At 34.3% G+C, this 12388-nt stretch overlaps 1 protein-coding gene across 2 annotated transcripts; it reads right to left on the bottom strand.

The window, feature by feature from the left end:
• Positions 1–1195: 1195 nt before the first annotated feature.
• On the bottom strand, positions 1196–12265 carry LOC106175207 (uncharacterized). Of its 2 annotated transcripts, XM_013557092.2 has the most exons (16): positions 11987–12265; positions 11297–11563; positions 10907–11007; positions 10580–10676; positions 10113–10220; positions 9457–9611; positions 8971–9181; positions 8581–8685; positions 8126–8290; positions 7653–7826; positions 7132–7229; positions 6500–6532; positions 4481–4668; positions 4012–4075; positions 3479–3560; positions 1196–3081 (listed from the first exon to the last, which is right to left on the bottom strand). In XM_013557092.2, exons 1-16 carry the CDS (start codon positions 12089–12091, stop codon positions 2980–2982), a joined length of 2055 nt encoding a protein of 684 aa, XP_013412546.2. In that variant the 5' UTR covers positions 12092–12265; the 3' UTR covers positions 1196–2979. The 2 variants fall into 2 exon arrangements, with proteins under 2 accessions (XP_013412546.2, XP_013412547.2); XM_013557093.2 differs by lacking the exon at positions 6500–6532.
• Between the last annotated feature and the right edge of the window lie 123 nt (positions 12266–12388).

The raw sequence follows: 12388 nt of genomic DNA, 5'->3' as shown, positions 1-12388 counted from the left end.
GTCAGAATTTTGCCCTTTTCCATCTGAGGTAAATAAATAACACAAAACCAAGATTTTTTATTATTAAATTTTTATATACTTTTTTTGCTTTAGCAACTGCTCATTTTACTTTAAACATGATACATGTTATCACACCAAACAAATAAATTTCTTTCTACTTGTAACATCTCTACTTATCAATCTGTCAGTTAAGAAGGTGCATCAGTCACACTGAAAATTGTTTGATATGTATACATAAGTAAAGCTGCATAAAAAATTAACCAATCACTTATGGTACATAGGCTATTAAATATAATTCTCAATAACAATTCTTATGAATTTAAAATCAAATGAACAAACAGAAACGACAAACATTCTTCCCAAAAATAATCAACAATCAAGGTCTGGAAAATGAACAGAAATAATATAAATTAACTAATGAAATAATCATCTGACATAAAAACTTTGCACATTCTTGCACTTTTTTTCTGATTTCATTCATACTTGTAGATAGTTTTCTCTCTTTATATGTATCCATAAAGTATTAACTGAAATAATTACCAAACTGTACATGAAATACTAAAATGAAGAATAACACAAAACAAATACAAATCAAGATGTGCTCACCAGATTGAAATTCTGACTCTTTAGTCAGGTGACTGAATAAATGGGAACAACAAACTCACAACACAAATGACAATTATCTTTTTTTAAAACTTTTCCTGGACCAGCCTGGTTATCATGCTAGTTTTCATAGGGACGGATTAAAAGACATTTTGGTCTTCTTAATTGATCACTAATATAAAGGCATCATCTTACTAATGGGCAATCACAAGTCGGGCAAATAAGGCATATCACTACACAAATCACCAATGTACAACATATAAATCATAATCTAATTAAAATTATGGTGGCCTGAATTACCAAATAAGTCATGATGTCACATCATGTTCATTTATATTGATTAATAGCCATTAAATACTGATTGTATGAGTATCTCTAATTAGGAATCCATTACATCATATTCAAGTGGTCAAACAGATACTTGTATATGACTTTTTACACTGTAAGTCAAGTTTCCAGTCGGATCAGGGCAACCTATCTAGGAAGGACCCCATATCAGCAGGTCAATTTATAATCATAAGATCAATGACCTACCAATACAGTCATACTGACTTGGGCTGACCTCTCTTGATTGGAAACGCAACATGCCACATGTCGTATATCTAAAACTACTGGCTATCTATAAGTCAATGACAAAAACAAAATGATAAAATATAGAACTCACTCCCATGAGAAACACCAGGAGTGATGCACAAACACTGTATATTATATCAAGGAATTACACATCTAATTCCTGGAATATATTACCATTATTTTATTTTTAAAAAATGAATAAATAAAAGTTATAAACCAAGCAAACTGGAATGTTAATCTGCATGCAGTGCCTTGTGTATCAGCAGCTGACCAGTGAGATTCAGGGTCCACTAACAGGGCAGTATTCAAGCAGGTGCTTTCTGTTTAAGGTGGGGGGGGGGGGGGCAACACCGGTGTGACCTACTTTTTAATGTCCCACCCTGAGTTTCAGAGCACTGGGTGGTGTCTAACCATAATAATCATGTTTTATTTTATCATAAAACTGCTGGTAAAGAGGTCAGTCAACAATGCACTGAAACTCAGGGGGATATGTCTCCAAATTATCCAAGTTGTGCTTCAGAACACCAACAATTTCTAAGGTTCTCTGGCTAGGCATAGAAGCAATTCAACAACCCTCTGAAACTCTGAAACTGCACCTCTTTCACCCTAAATGCAGGGTCTATTTCATGCATGGCAACATAGGGCCTAATTTAAATCAAGAGGGATCCACTTAAATACTTTTTAAAATTCCATTTGTATGTTCAGTAACTGCATTCAGGTTGTTTGCATGCCATTATTAAGTTTACACCCAACTTAATCCAAGAACTAGCTTTGAGGCTGAAGAAGCTAACTACAATACAAATTAAGTGATTTAATGGTGTACCCTGATAAATAAAAACAACTACATTATTTTATCTATTTACACACTTCAAGTAATTCTATTCTACACTTAACATAATAAATATACCAAGATCAAGTGACTCAGGAATCACTATCCCTTACATGTTAACATGCATTAAAATAATGAAATATTAGTTGATCATATTAGCAAAAATAGTGCTATAAGATAATAAGTGTTGTTTTTTCTAAGGCAGACCCTGATATGATACAGCTAGTGCAAACAAGAATCCTACTGATTCTTGTCCTACTAACAAACAGAAATAATCCTAGAAACGCTAATGACGCTCTCATCTTCATGATTTTAATCTATGTTGTTAAAAATAAGTACACTTTATGTATTTGGATTAAGTAGTATCAAGGATGTCATGCTTGTCTGCTCATTTTTCAGATGGGGTGTGTTAGTGAGGTAAAACATACAAACTATCCTTAATTGCATACTCGTTGCCTGCCTGTGACTAAGGATTCTCCATGCCTTCCTTCTGGGATAAGTGTCGCTCAAACCTCGTCAATGAAACAATTAAACATACTTAAAGAAATGCATATGAATATATTACTATGTTGTGTTTATTACCCAACTGAAAGAGTGGAAGAATTTGAAATCAGCACTGCTGGGGAGATTTTTGTGTTGTATGCAAAAGTAGGGCAACTGTATACAATGGGTCCTGTCACCACACATTTTTAGGGGCTATTTTCACAAAAGTTGGTTTGAACTATAAGATTACAAAATTGGTTCAACTTGAGCAGAAGATAAATCAATAGTATTTCACTTAAAAAGAAAATATTATGCTCATTTCACAAAAAAGAAAGAAATGTAACAATAGCTATATACTTATTTCTAGTGAATTTCTACAGGTTTATCATCAACTGAAGTGCACCAATTTCTGCCTCAGATTTAAAACCAGCTTCTGATTTATGCCTGTTGGTAAAAGTGATCCCTGTTTCCTCGCTGAGTTTCTCTTCATCTCAGTTCAATCCAAAAGCTGACTCCTCACAGAACTTCAACTGCCATATCTTGCCAGCATAGATGTCAAAGTCGTCTTTGCCCAACAGGGCAACCAGGCGTGGCTGAAATGATGAAGGGAAGATAGATTAATATGTTTTGTTTGGAGAAGAGAAGGGAAGAAACATCACGACAGCAACAAAAGTCAATGTTGATAATAGCATACACAGGTATCAAATATCTGGTAAAAGTAGCTGGACCATAGATCTCCACTGGTAGTGACAGGATACACAAGCTGCTACAAATCTTTACAGAAATAAAGGGCAAAGTGCTTAATTATTTTACTTTCAATGCAGCACAGACAGTTTTTGAAAATAGCCTAAAACTACATTTTATAGAGTCAATTAACTTTTATCATCAAAATTATTATATCATTATTTTTTCTACTTTGCAATTTATTCAATCGTTTGTTTGTTTGTGTCATGACCAGTATCTATCAGAAAATCTTATATCATCATCTACCTCTTGTTCTTCCTCCTCATCATTGTCTAGGATCTCATACGCCTTGTGCAGCTTTTCCACTCCCAAACCCCGCACACAGTCCCTAGAAATGAGATCACATTCTGGTCAAACATGATTTATATGAATGGTACATATTCTAAATAGCACTGTAATAGTTTTAAAAAGATTGATGGGCCTAACAAAAACTTTGTACTCTAAACTTTCAGTAATCTTATAGATCTTATAGCAGAACCAAATAAATATAATAAGATTCAGTTCAAAACAATACATTTTAAATAGCATTTTAATTAAGATTTAATGGGTCTGACTAAAACATTGAGCTCTATATATTCAGTCATCTTATAGCAAAAACCAAGAAAATAGTTTATAGTACAATTGATTTCAACAGTATTCTAAACAGCATTTTAATAATTAAAGATAAATGGGTCTGACTAAAATGTCAGGCTATAAACATCCAGTAATTTTATAGCTGAACAAATTAAATAAAGAAAATGAATTTTTTCTATTTCCAATATTTTAATACCGTTCCTCACCTCCTGAGCATATTAATTCTCTCCATCAGTCTTCCTGATGAGCTCAATGTCCTTGCACCTATCCCTGAAGAGATAGAAAATAAGTTCATATATTTCTTTAATACATACGTGGATGCAGAAATTGGCCATGCTCAACATATTTATTTGTAATTTTGCAATCCCTTAACATGAATGCACTTCTAATTGGGCATAATTTTACCAGTAAGTCCTGCATATGAAATAGGAAAGGTCCATTTCATAATAGTTTGGTAGCTTTGAATGGTTTACTTGAATTTTCAAATTGAAAAGAATCATACTGTCTCATAACTGTATATTCTTCATTATCTTTTCAGTCTTTTTTTTTTTTTTTTTTTTTTTGCAGTGAATGCCACATGGATGTCAAAAAACCACTGAATCATTTTTTTTCATTATGACAAATCTATTCTCTGTTCATCTCAAATAATAAGATAATGTAACCCATAAAGTTCACCTGGTGCTGATTGAACTCTGTGTAGCTGCTGGCTCTTTGGTGTTTCTTTAGGTGATGCCTGCTTGATGTCGTCAACATCAAATTCGTCACCTCCCTCTCTCTCCTCGCTGTCCGAGACATCTTCCTCTTTGTTCATAACTAGAGTGGTACTCAGCATAGAGATGAAGTTGTTCATTTCTCGGTCATTCCTGCAACAAATCACAGATCTAATGTATATGAATGCTTCCTACACAATCCTTACTTCTTTTCTTTCCTTTATTTCAATTATTTTGTAAAATTCATTAAATTAAATCCTCATATCTAAATACACACACTGTCACTCTCTGTGATGATTCAAGTATGGAATATTTCCCAAAACAATATCAAACATCCTAAAGTGACCGTGAACCAACCTCTTTATAATAACACCATGACTCTGCCTTTTTCAAAAACTGACAATATAGATTTAAGCATACAAAACAGTCACAGTACAAACTTGAAGCTGTGCAATAATAACATACTTATTATTCTGTATATAAAAGCATGCATCCCGTGCATCCAGAATTCCAAAGGCAATTGAAAATTCCCATCTTAAATCAGCATTTCTCTGCCACATCCAGTGGCAGAGGTAAGATTTGGGGTAGTTTCATGCCAAAATATATACATGTATAATATTTATCAACTATATTAATTTGCCAACAAACTACAATATATTTATAATACATAGTATTATAATAATAATATGACTCCATTCTCACTGAACTGCAAGTAAATGCCAGGTGATTCCATGTGCTGTGATGGGATGAAAATATACAAGATATCATATGATAACCATGAGTTAGAGAGTTTACTGGAAACTTGCATCCACTTTCAGCATATCTCTCCTACTCCCAGTAATGTTATAGACAGTGGATTTAAGTTTCCATTAAATTCTGAACCTCAAGGTGATCTAATTAGGTGGGTTTAGACTAGGGTGAGTTCATAAGCCTTGCTTATTGCTATTTAATGGCAGCTTTGGTTTTTGTTACTTTAATAATAAAAGGCTTAGGCTTCGTTCACATGCAATGTCTATTTTCTAAATTCTATTTTCTATTCGCGGCATGTGTTGTGATCACGGTCTGTGCCCTAAATATCCCGCCGCGTAATTACTGGCAGCGCGAGCCAGTTACTATAAGTTACTTTAAGTAACTGGCTCGCGCTGCCAGTAATTACGCGGCGGGATATTCAGGGCACAGACCGTGATCATAAGATAGCGCGAATAGAAAATAGATTTTTAGAAAATAGACATTGCATGTGAACGAAGCCTTATACTAAAATGGAATAGGTTCCCCCAAAGCTGATAAGCATGTGTCTTTTTAAATGTATGAACTCCACTGTACCTCCTAAACCTACATACATATGTATATACATGAAATATGCATTGCTCATAACATTAGTATGACTGTTACATCCATCATGCTTACAACACATTTCCTCCATGCTGTCACCTGAATTTTTTCCATGCATGACAAGTGCCTTTTCCCCCCCATTTCTATAAGTTAGTGGTGCTAAGGCATAAAGGTATGCTCCGTCATATTCATTTACCCCCTCCCCATCTTTTCTAAACATTCTTTTAATACTCTCAAGAATATTTATTCTCTTAGACATTCTGTGCAATTTTTGAGACCTAATATGTCTAGGCTGTTTCTACATGAAAAAGCTATGATCACGAGCACACCTTTGGTAATGGGTATTAATCATCCTGCCAATCTGGATATTTTATTGGCAGCAATGTATATAATTTGTTAGTACTTCCTTTTAAGAGCCATTAGTAAATGTATGTTAATCTATGCATTTGCACTTCTATTTTTCAATTTTTTTGCAGAGTTTTATAACTACTAAATAATTAAATTGTGTTTCTTGTCAATAGGCAATTGGAACATAATGTTCAAATCAACGTAAAACTAATAAAAAGTAAAATAAATTCAAGAGATAGATAAACAAAACCAATGGTCTTTTAATGCATAATGTAAATATCATAATCATATAAGGCACTGTTACCTATTTTTCTCATGTGAACGTACAACATAAGTCCTGAAGAGGAAATGAGTAATTAAACAAATGAATGTTCTTTAAAAACACAAGAATTTATGTCCGAAAATGTTAGAGAAAAATTTATACTTGCCCATTTTACACAAAAGTAGATTGGCAACATAAAAGAGGATAGCACAAATGAAAAGTGTTAAGTTTCAAACAAACTCCAAAATTCAGATTGAAAAAAAAACCTATAACAGATATTAACTAGCACAGTAGAGGTAATGAACTACATTAGTGGCAGTAGGAATGCCCACAATAACATTAAAATAATTCCTTCATTTTCATTTGTAGTCTGCTAATGAAGTGTGCTGAAAAGGTGAACACATAAAGTGACACTCCTTACATTATTTGAAGAAAACAGTGAGGAAATCAGGAGGGATCACTAAAGCACAAATAAATCTTAAATCTTATATTTGGTTCACAGAATTGCCCCACGCTTCAGTTCAGAGGCAAAAATATGCATGTACACGCTTATGAAATTACTGATTAGCAGCCATACAGGGGCATTTCAATATGAAGGAGCTGAACCACATCAAGCCTGTACTCTGCCAAGTGAGTTCTGTTGTCTACTTGTGTTTACCAAAGACTGGACTCACCGCTTCTCTTCTCCTTCCTTCTCTTCCTCCAGTGTGGTATCTTCATCTCCATCCACGTCATCTACTTCAACTTCAGACATCTGACGATGCACATGGGGCTGATGTTTACACAACAGAGAAAGATAATAAATCTATGTAAAAATATTACATACATGACTTACGAGTTTCTTTCAATACTGTTTCTATCTTCAAAAGTAATGAAAAATCAATTTTGATGTAAAATGACATATCAAGTATATTCATGTATATGTGGTGCATACTCAAAAGCCCTGGTCCCAGTTTCACAAAAAAACTTAAGTCATTCCCTGGCTTAGTTGACTAGGATTTCCATCAAAGTGCTGTTACACTGCTCCTGATAGGGTAAGATGTGCCCATGTTACCATGTAACCTTGGTAATTAAGTTCTTAGCCAGGGAACCTGACTTAAGTTTTTTTGTGAAAGCGATGCCTGGTTTGAGCCCAAAATAAGCTAAACCCTGCTGACATGGTTTTTTAAAATCTGCAATTTCATTATACACCTACACGGGCCTCCTTTTTCTCCTGTGCTGAATCTGCCACAGCAAGGTCCTGCTCTATGTGCCCCTCAGGCTGAGATGGCCGCCGTCGGTCTGACGCACCTGGAGGACCAGTGGGGGTGTCTACGCCATCTTGTTTCTTTTCCCTGCGCCTGGCTCGTGCAGATGTGTTGGGTCTTGACTATCAATAAAGGATGAAGAGGTCTCAGATCTAAATTTTCATGTAGTTTCCTATTATAAAGTGTTGGATGATATAATCTCTAATAAGATAACACTGCAAGATACTTAAAAATTGACATAATGCTTTTTTTTTTCGCAAATATATTCCAACTGTATTTCTCCCATCACATTAAAGAAAACACCTCAGAAGGCATTTGAAATGTGACTTTGTGCTATTCAGTGCTAAATAAAGTAAATTATCAAAGTATCTCAAATTCATTGAATAAGCCACATGCCTATCAACAAACTAAAGTAACTAACCCTTGGAGTGTCATCTCCTGTTGGAGTGTCATAACTTGAGCTTGTGACACTTGATGATGACGTCGAGACTTCAACAGATTGTCTGTTTTTCTTCTGGTTCTTCTGAGGTATTCCACCACTTGCTGGTGGGGGTGGTAAGGGGCGTGGTTTCTCAACAGGAATTGGCTGAAAAGAAAGAGAGGGAGCAAGTATATGTACAATTATACTGTTCATGTAGCTTTGGTGAGAAGATGTTTTAAATCATTTATGTTTTTTCTTGAATGTCAGGTGGAAAGTCAAATAAATGCCAAAAATGCAGGTTTCTGCTTTGATATAAAAAGGCACTACTCCCAAATAAAACTAAAAACAAAGACTTCCCATTTTTTTAGATATGTTCATAATAAACTTAATTAAACTATTCTTAAACAAAATATTAAGTCTTAGATTTATGCATAATGAAAAGTGTCATATCTCACATTTTCAAATATTTCCTTCTTTGTTGGCTTATCTTCATCAAAAACATTGTCATCAACATCCCCTTTCTGTTTCTTCTTTTTTGAGGATTTCCTTTGACCTGTTTCCTTTCATGAGAAAAAAGTAAATTTATTTTACATTTTTCCTACTTGACTGAATATCAAAATGAAAACTAACCTTTATTATTCCATTACTAGAAACAACAAAGGCCAGGTTCCAGTGAACTTAGAAACTCTGGATATCTTGTATCAAAATATTTTAAGTGATTAATGTGCGTGTGTGTTTCTAGTTATGAAACAATCTTTTCTACTGCCAGCATGGAAATGGGGTAAATCAATTAATGCAATGGCAATCTGGAATCTAACACTCCTGACATACCCAGATTTATTTACCTTTTGGTCCTCATCCACCGAGCTGTGCACAGAACTACTTGTTGTCACTTGAACGCCATCACCTTGGTCATTGCGTTTACCGGAGCCAGGACGACGGCCAGCTGAATTTGGACGATTGCCTGAACTTGGACGATTGCCAGAACTTGGACGGTTCCCAGAACTTGAGCGTTGAGCAGTTGACGGACGGCTGCCACTTGTGCTTGGACGGCGGCTGAATACATGGGTAGATAAATTTAACTAATCAATATAAATACATACTGTATATCTTCATATTAATGACTCATGCTTAACATTGGTTATATGAAGAAATTCTGCATATTACTTAAATCCAGAGTGATGTACCTCCTTCTAAAAAATATAGAAGAATTTCACTATTAATTTAGTTCCTTCGGTAGTATAATTCAGCATTATATGAAGGGGAAATGGACGATAATTTTGTCATTTCTAAAACAGTTACCATTATTTCAATACTCCCTCATTTTTTACCTTTTGGTACTTTCCAAAAAGATTGCAATATTTTTCTTGATAAACTGGTCCCTAAGTATCCTGTTTACACTTGGTCTCTTGTCTGGATCTTGAGCAAGCATGGACTTGATGAGGGTGACTAACTCAGGTGTATATTGGCTAGGCATCTGAGGCATCTGAAATACATGTCCATGTTATATAACCTGTTCAAAAACACCAGAGGTTAGTTTCTAAACTCTTAAATTCAGGCTGTATAAAATATGATGTATGTAAAATACCTTTCAGTTAAAGATACCTGAAATACATCACATGCATTTAAAGTAAAATTAATATTATAATTCAACAAGTCTAGTATCTGACAGATTTTGATGGATCTGGTCTAAATTTATTGGCAACATTTTTATATAATACTGGAAAAGACAATATTTCTCAGACTGCATTGCCCTTGTACAAGTTTCATCACTTCATCACCTAGATACACTAACACATCTGGTACTATTCTACCTCTCTTCTTGGTTAGCAAAGGATATTAGCCTTCCAATAATGACCTTCCTTCTTATTTGCCTAACCTATACTCAATAGCCACTTCTTTTCATGGTACTTGTTACAAATCCTTAATGATTGACATACCTATTAATGAATACTAATCAATCAAAATAAAGCAGTTTCTGTCCTACCTTTCCCCTTAAAATTTTATACACTAGAGAGTTCATATCTTTGGCATTGAAGGCATGTTTCAGTGTGGTCATCTCATACACACAGCATCCTAAGGCCCACACATCAGACTGGAATAACAAGAATCTGTAGTGTTTGCTTGTTTGTTGTCTTTAAATGGGACATGATACAAGTTTTTCAGTTCATCATATTTATGATAGCAGTATTTGGAATGTTTTTCAATAATAAAGACTTCTTGTAAATGTACGGATCTATGTACTGTTTGCAAAGTCTCTCTTAATTGCTGCCTGGAGATCAAAATCCTCAAATAAGAGCATATTATATTTCACAAATGACATCCAAGTACATGTGTAAAAGAGCGTCTGCAGTGAGGATTATTAATATGTTTTTGCATAATCAGCGTTACAAAAGTTATTCTATATACACACTGTATACTGTATTTAACTCTTAGTTATACATATATTCTCACCTTGTGGTTGTATGGTTTGTTAGAAAATAGTTCTGGACTCATGTAATATGGAGTTCCTATAAGTGTTGTAGCCATATCATTGGAGCTTTCAAGCACTCTGAAATAAACAACATGATTAAATAAAACTTGCTTGTAGTACTGATAATCTAAAGGTATCAAGCCTTTTTTCAATCACTGATTTACATGGATTAAACAGATTTTATTAAATCTCTTCTTGAATATTTTGAAACATATTACCTAGTGTATTTAATCTGAGTGCAAGTTCTGATAATGATTAATTTACGTACTTATATTTATCCTAAATGCTATTACCCACACATTTCTCACCTGGCAATTCCCAGATCTCCCAGTTTGATGATCTTGTTTTTGGTCAGAAATATATTTTGTGTCTTAAGATCTCTGTGTAATATGTTCCTTTCATGCATGTACTGGAAAATTTTAAAAATTACAAATAACAATATTTTCATACTCATTGGAAAATTATAACCAAATTAAATCATATTACTCAGTGAATCTACTGTAAAACATTTTTTTCTTGACAAAAGTTCAAACTCAGTTCGTAAGTTTCATTTGCTGCAATACACAAAATTTACATAACGTGGTTTGACACTGTGTTGATTTTGTTAGTTATTTACTGCTGGCTTTGTGCTGTATACATGTGTGACACAATGAAAGCTTTATTACATAATGTAGTACAGTGTGTTCACCCATCCTTACCTGTAATGCCATTGCTATCTGTACAAACCATTCCACAATCTGCCTCTCATCTAGTAACACCCCCTTCTGTTCCTTTAACCTATTATACAAGTCTCCACCCTCACAGAAGCTCATAACAATGTATAACAAGCCATCCGAGGTCTCAAATGAGTCTCTGTAGGAGACTATATTAGGGTGTTTTAATTTTGACAGAAGTTTGGCTTCTTGTTCTGCAGCTTTTCTTTCTCTTTTTGATGCATTTTTTAGTTCCATCTTCTTCAGTACATACTGAAAGATAATTGTTGACATTTTAATTGAAATAAAATGAACATTACATTCAACTAAGAAAAAATATAATATCAAAACATTATAATGCTTCAGGCATTGGCATAATCCCAATCTACGTATTTCATGTCTGTTCATTCGACTTGATTTAACAGCAGTCTAACAATACGAACATTTATTGGGATTTATGTATCACAACAGATAATAAAATTATTGCCTTAAATGGTTATAAATAATATTTCAATGCATATAATCAATTCACAAATCAAGCACAAAAGCATCATGCACAGTAAAATTAATCTATGGTTAATATATTGAAACACAAAGCAAAACACAGGACGTTATTACGATAATAGAGAAATAATTGTCCACTATACCTCACCCCAGCCTCAATGAAGTCATTTCATTTTCACCTGACATATTTACCTGTTTTTTATCCTTTTTGTGCCGAACTAACCAAACCTCTCCATAGCTGCCTTTGCCCACATTTCTTATCTCTTGGTACATCGAAAGTGGATTATCAGGATCCATTTTGAATGCTATGTCACAGCCTTAATGAAAACAGGTTTTTCTTTATAAAAGGTGTCACCAAAGTTGGTCTCTCATTCAGCAGCAAACAGGTGTTTGAAGGTGAATTAAGCCAGTAGCCGTTTTCTAGCTCACGTAGAGCGCGTACCTGGGCAATCAAATTAATTTTGGTCCGCGGTTGATTAACAGCACGAGTCAACAATATATGCGATGCAAATATGCGTGTCCATCACATCTCATCTAGTTCGGAAAACTGCAAAGCGATTCAATCACTACTGCAAACAAAATGGTGCTTCGTTT

The sequence above is a fragment of the Lingula anatina genome, chromosome 6 (genome assembly GCF_051362555.1).
Source record: "Lingula anatina isolate TDL-2025a chromosome 6, LinAna3.0, whole genome shotgun sequence".
Lineage (NCBI taxonomy): Eukaryota > Metazoa > Brachiopoda > Lingulata > Lingulida > Lingulidae > Lingula > Lingula anatina.
The sequence above is the reverse complement of the archived record's forward strand: the minus strand, read 5'-3'. Positions and strand labels throughout refer to the sequence as shown.

Coding starts and splice junctions, on each gene's coding strand:
- LOC106175207 (XM_013557092.2), bottom strand. CDS start 12,091: ATGGATCCTGATAATCCACTTTCGATGTACCAAGAGATAAGAAATGTG. Junction 7,230..7,652: donor AGGAGAAAAAGGAGGCCCGT/GTAGGTGTATAA, acceptor TGTAAACATCAG/CCCCATGTGCATCGTCAGAT. Junction 4,076..4,480: donor CAGAGTTCAATCAGCACCAG/GTGAACTTTATG, acceptor CTATCTCTTCAG/GGATAGGTGCAAGGACATTG.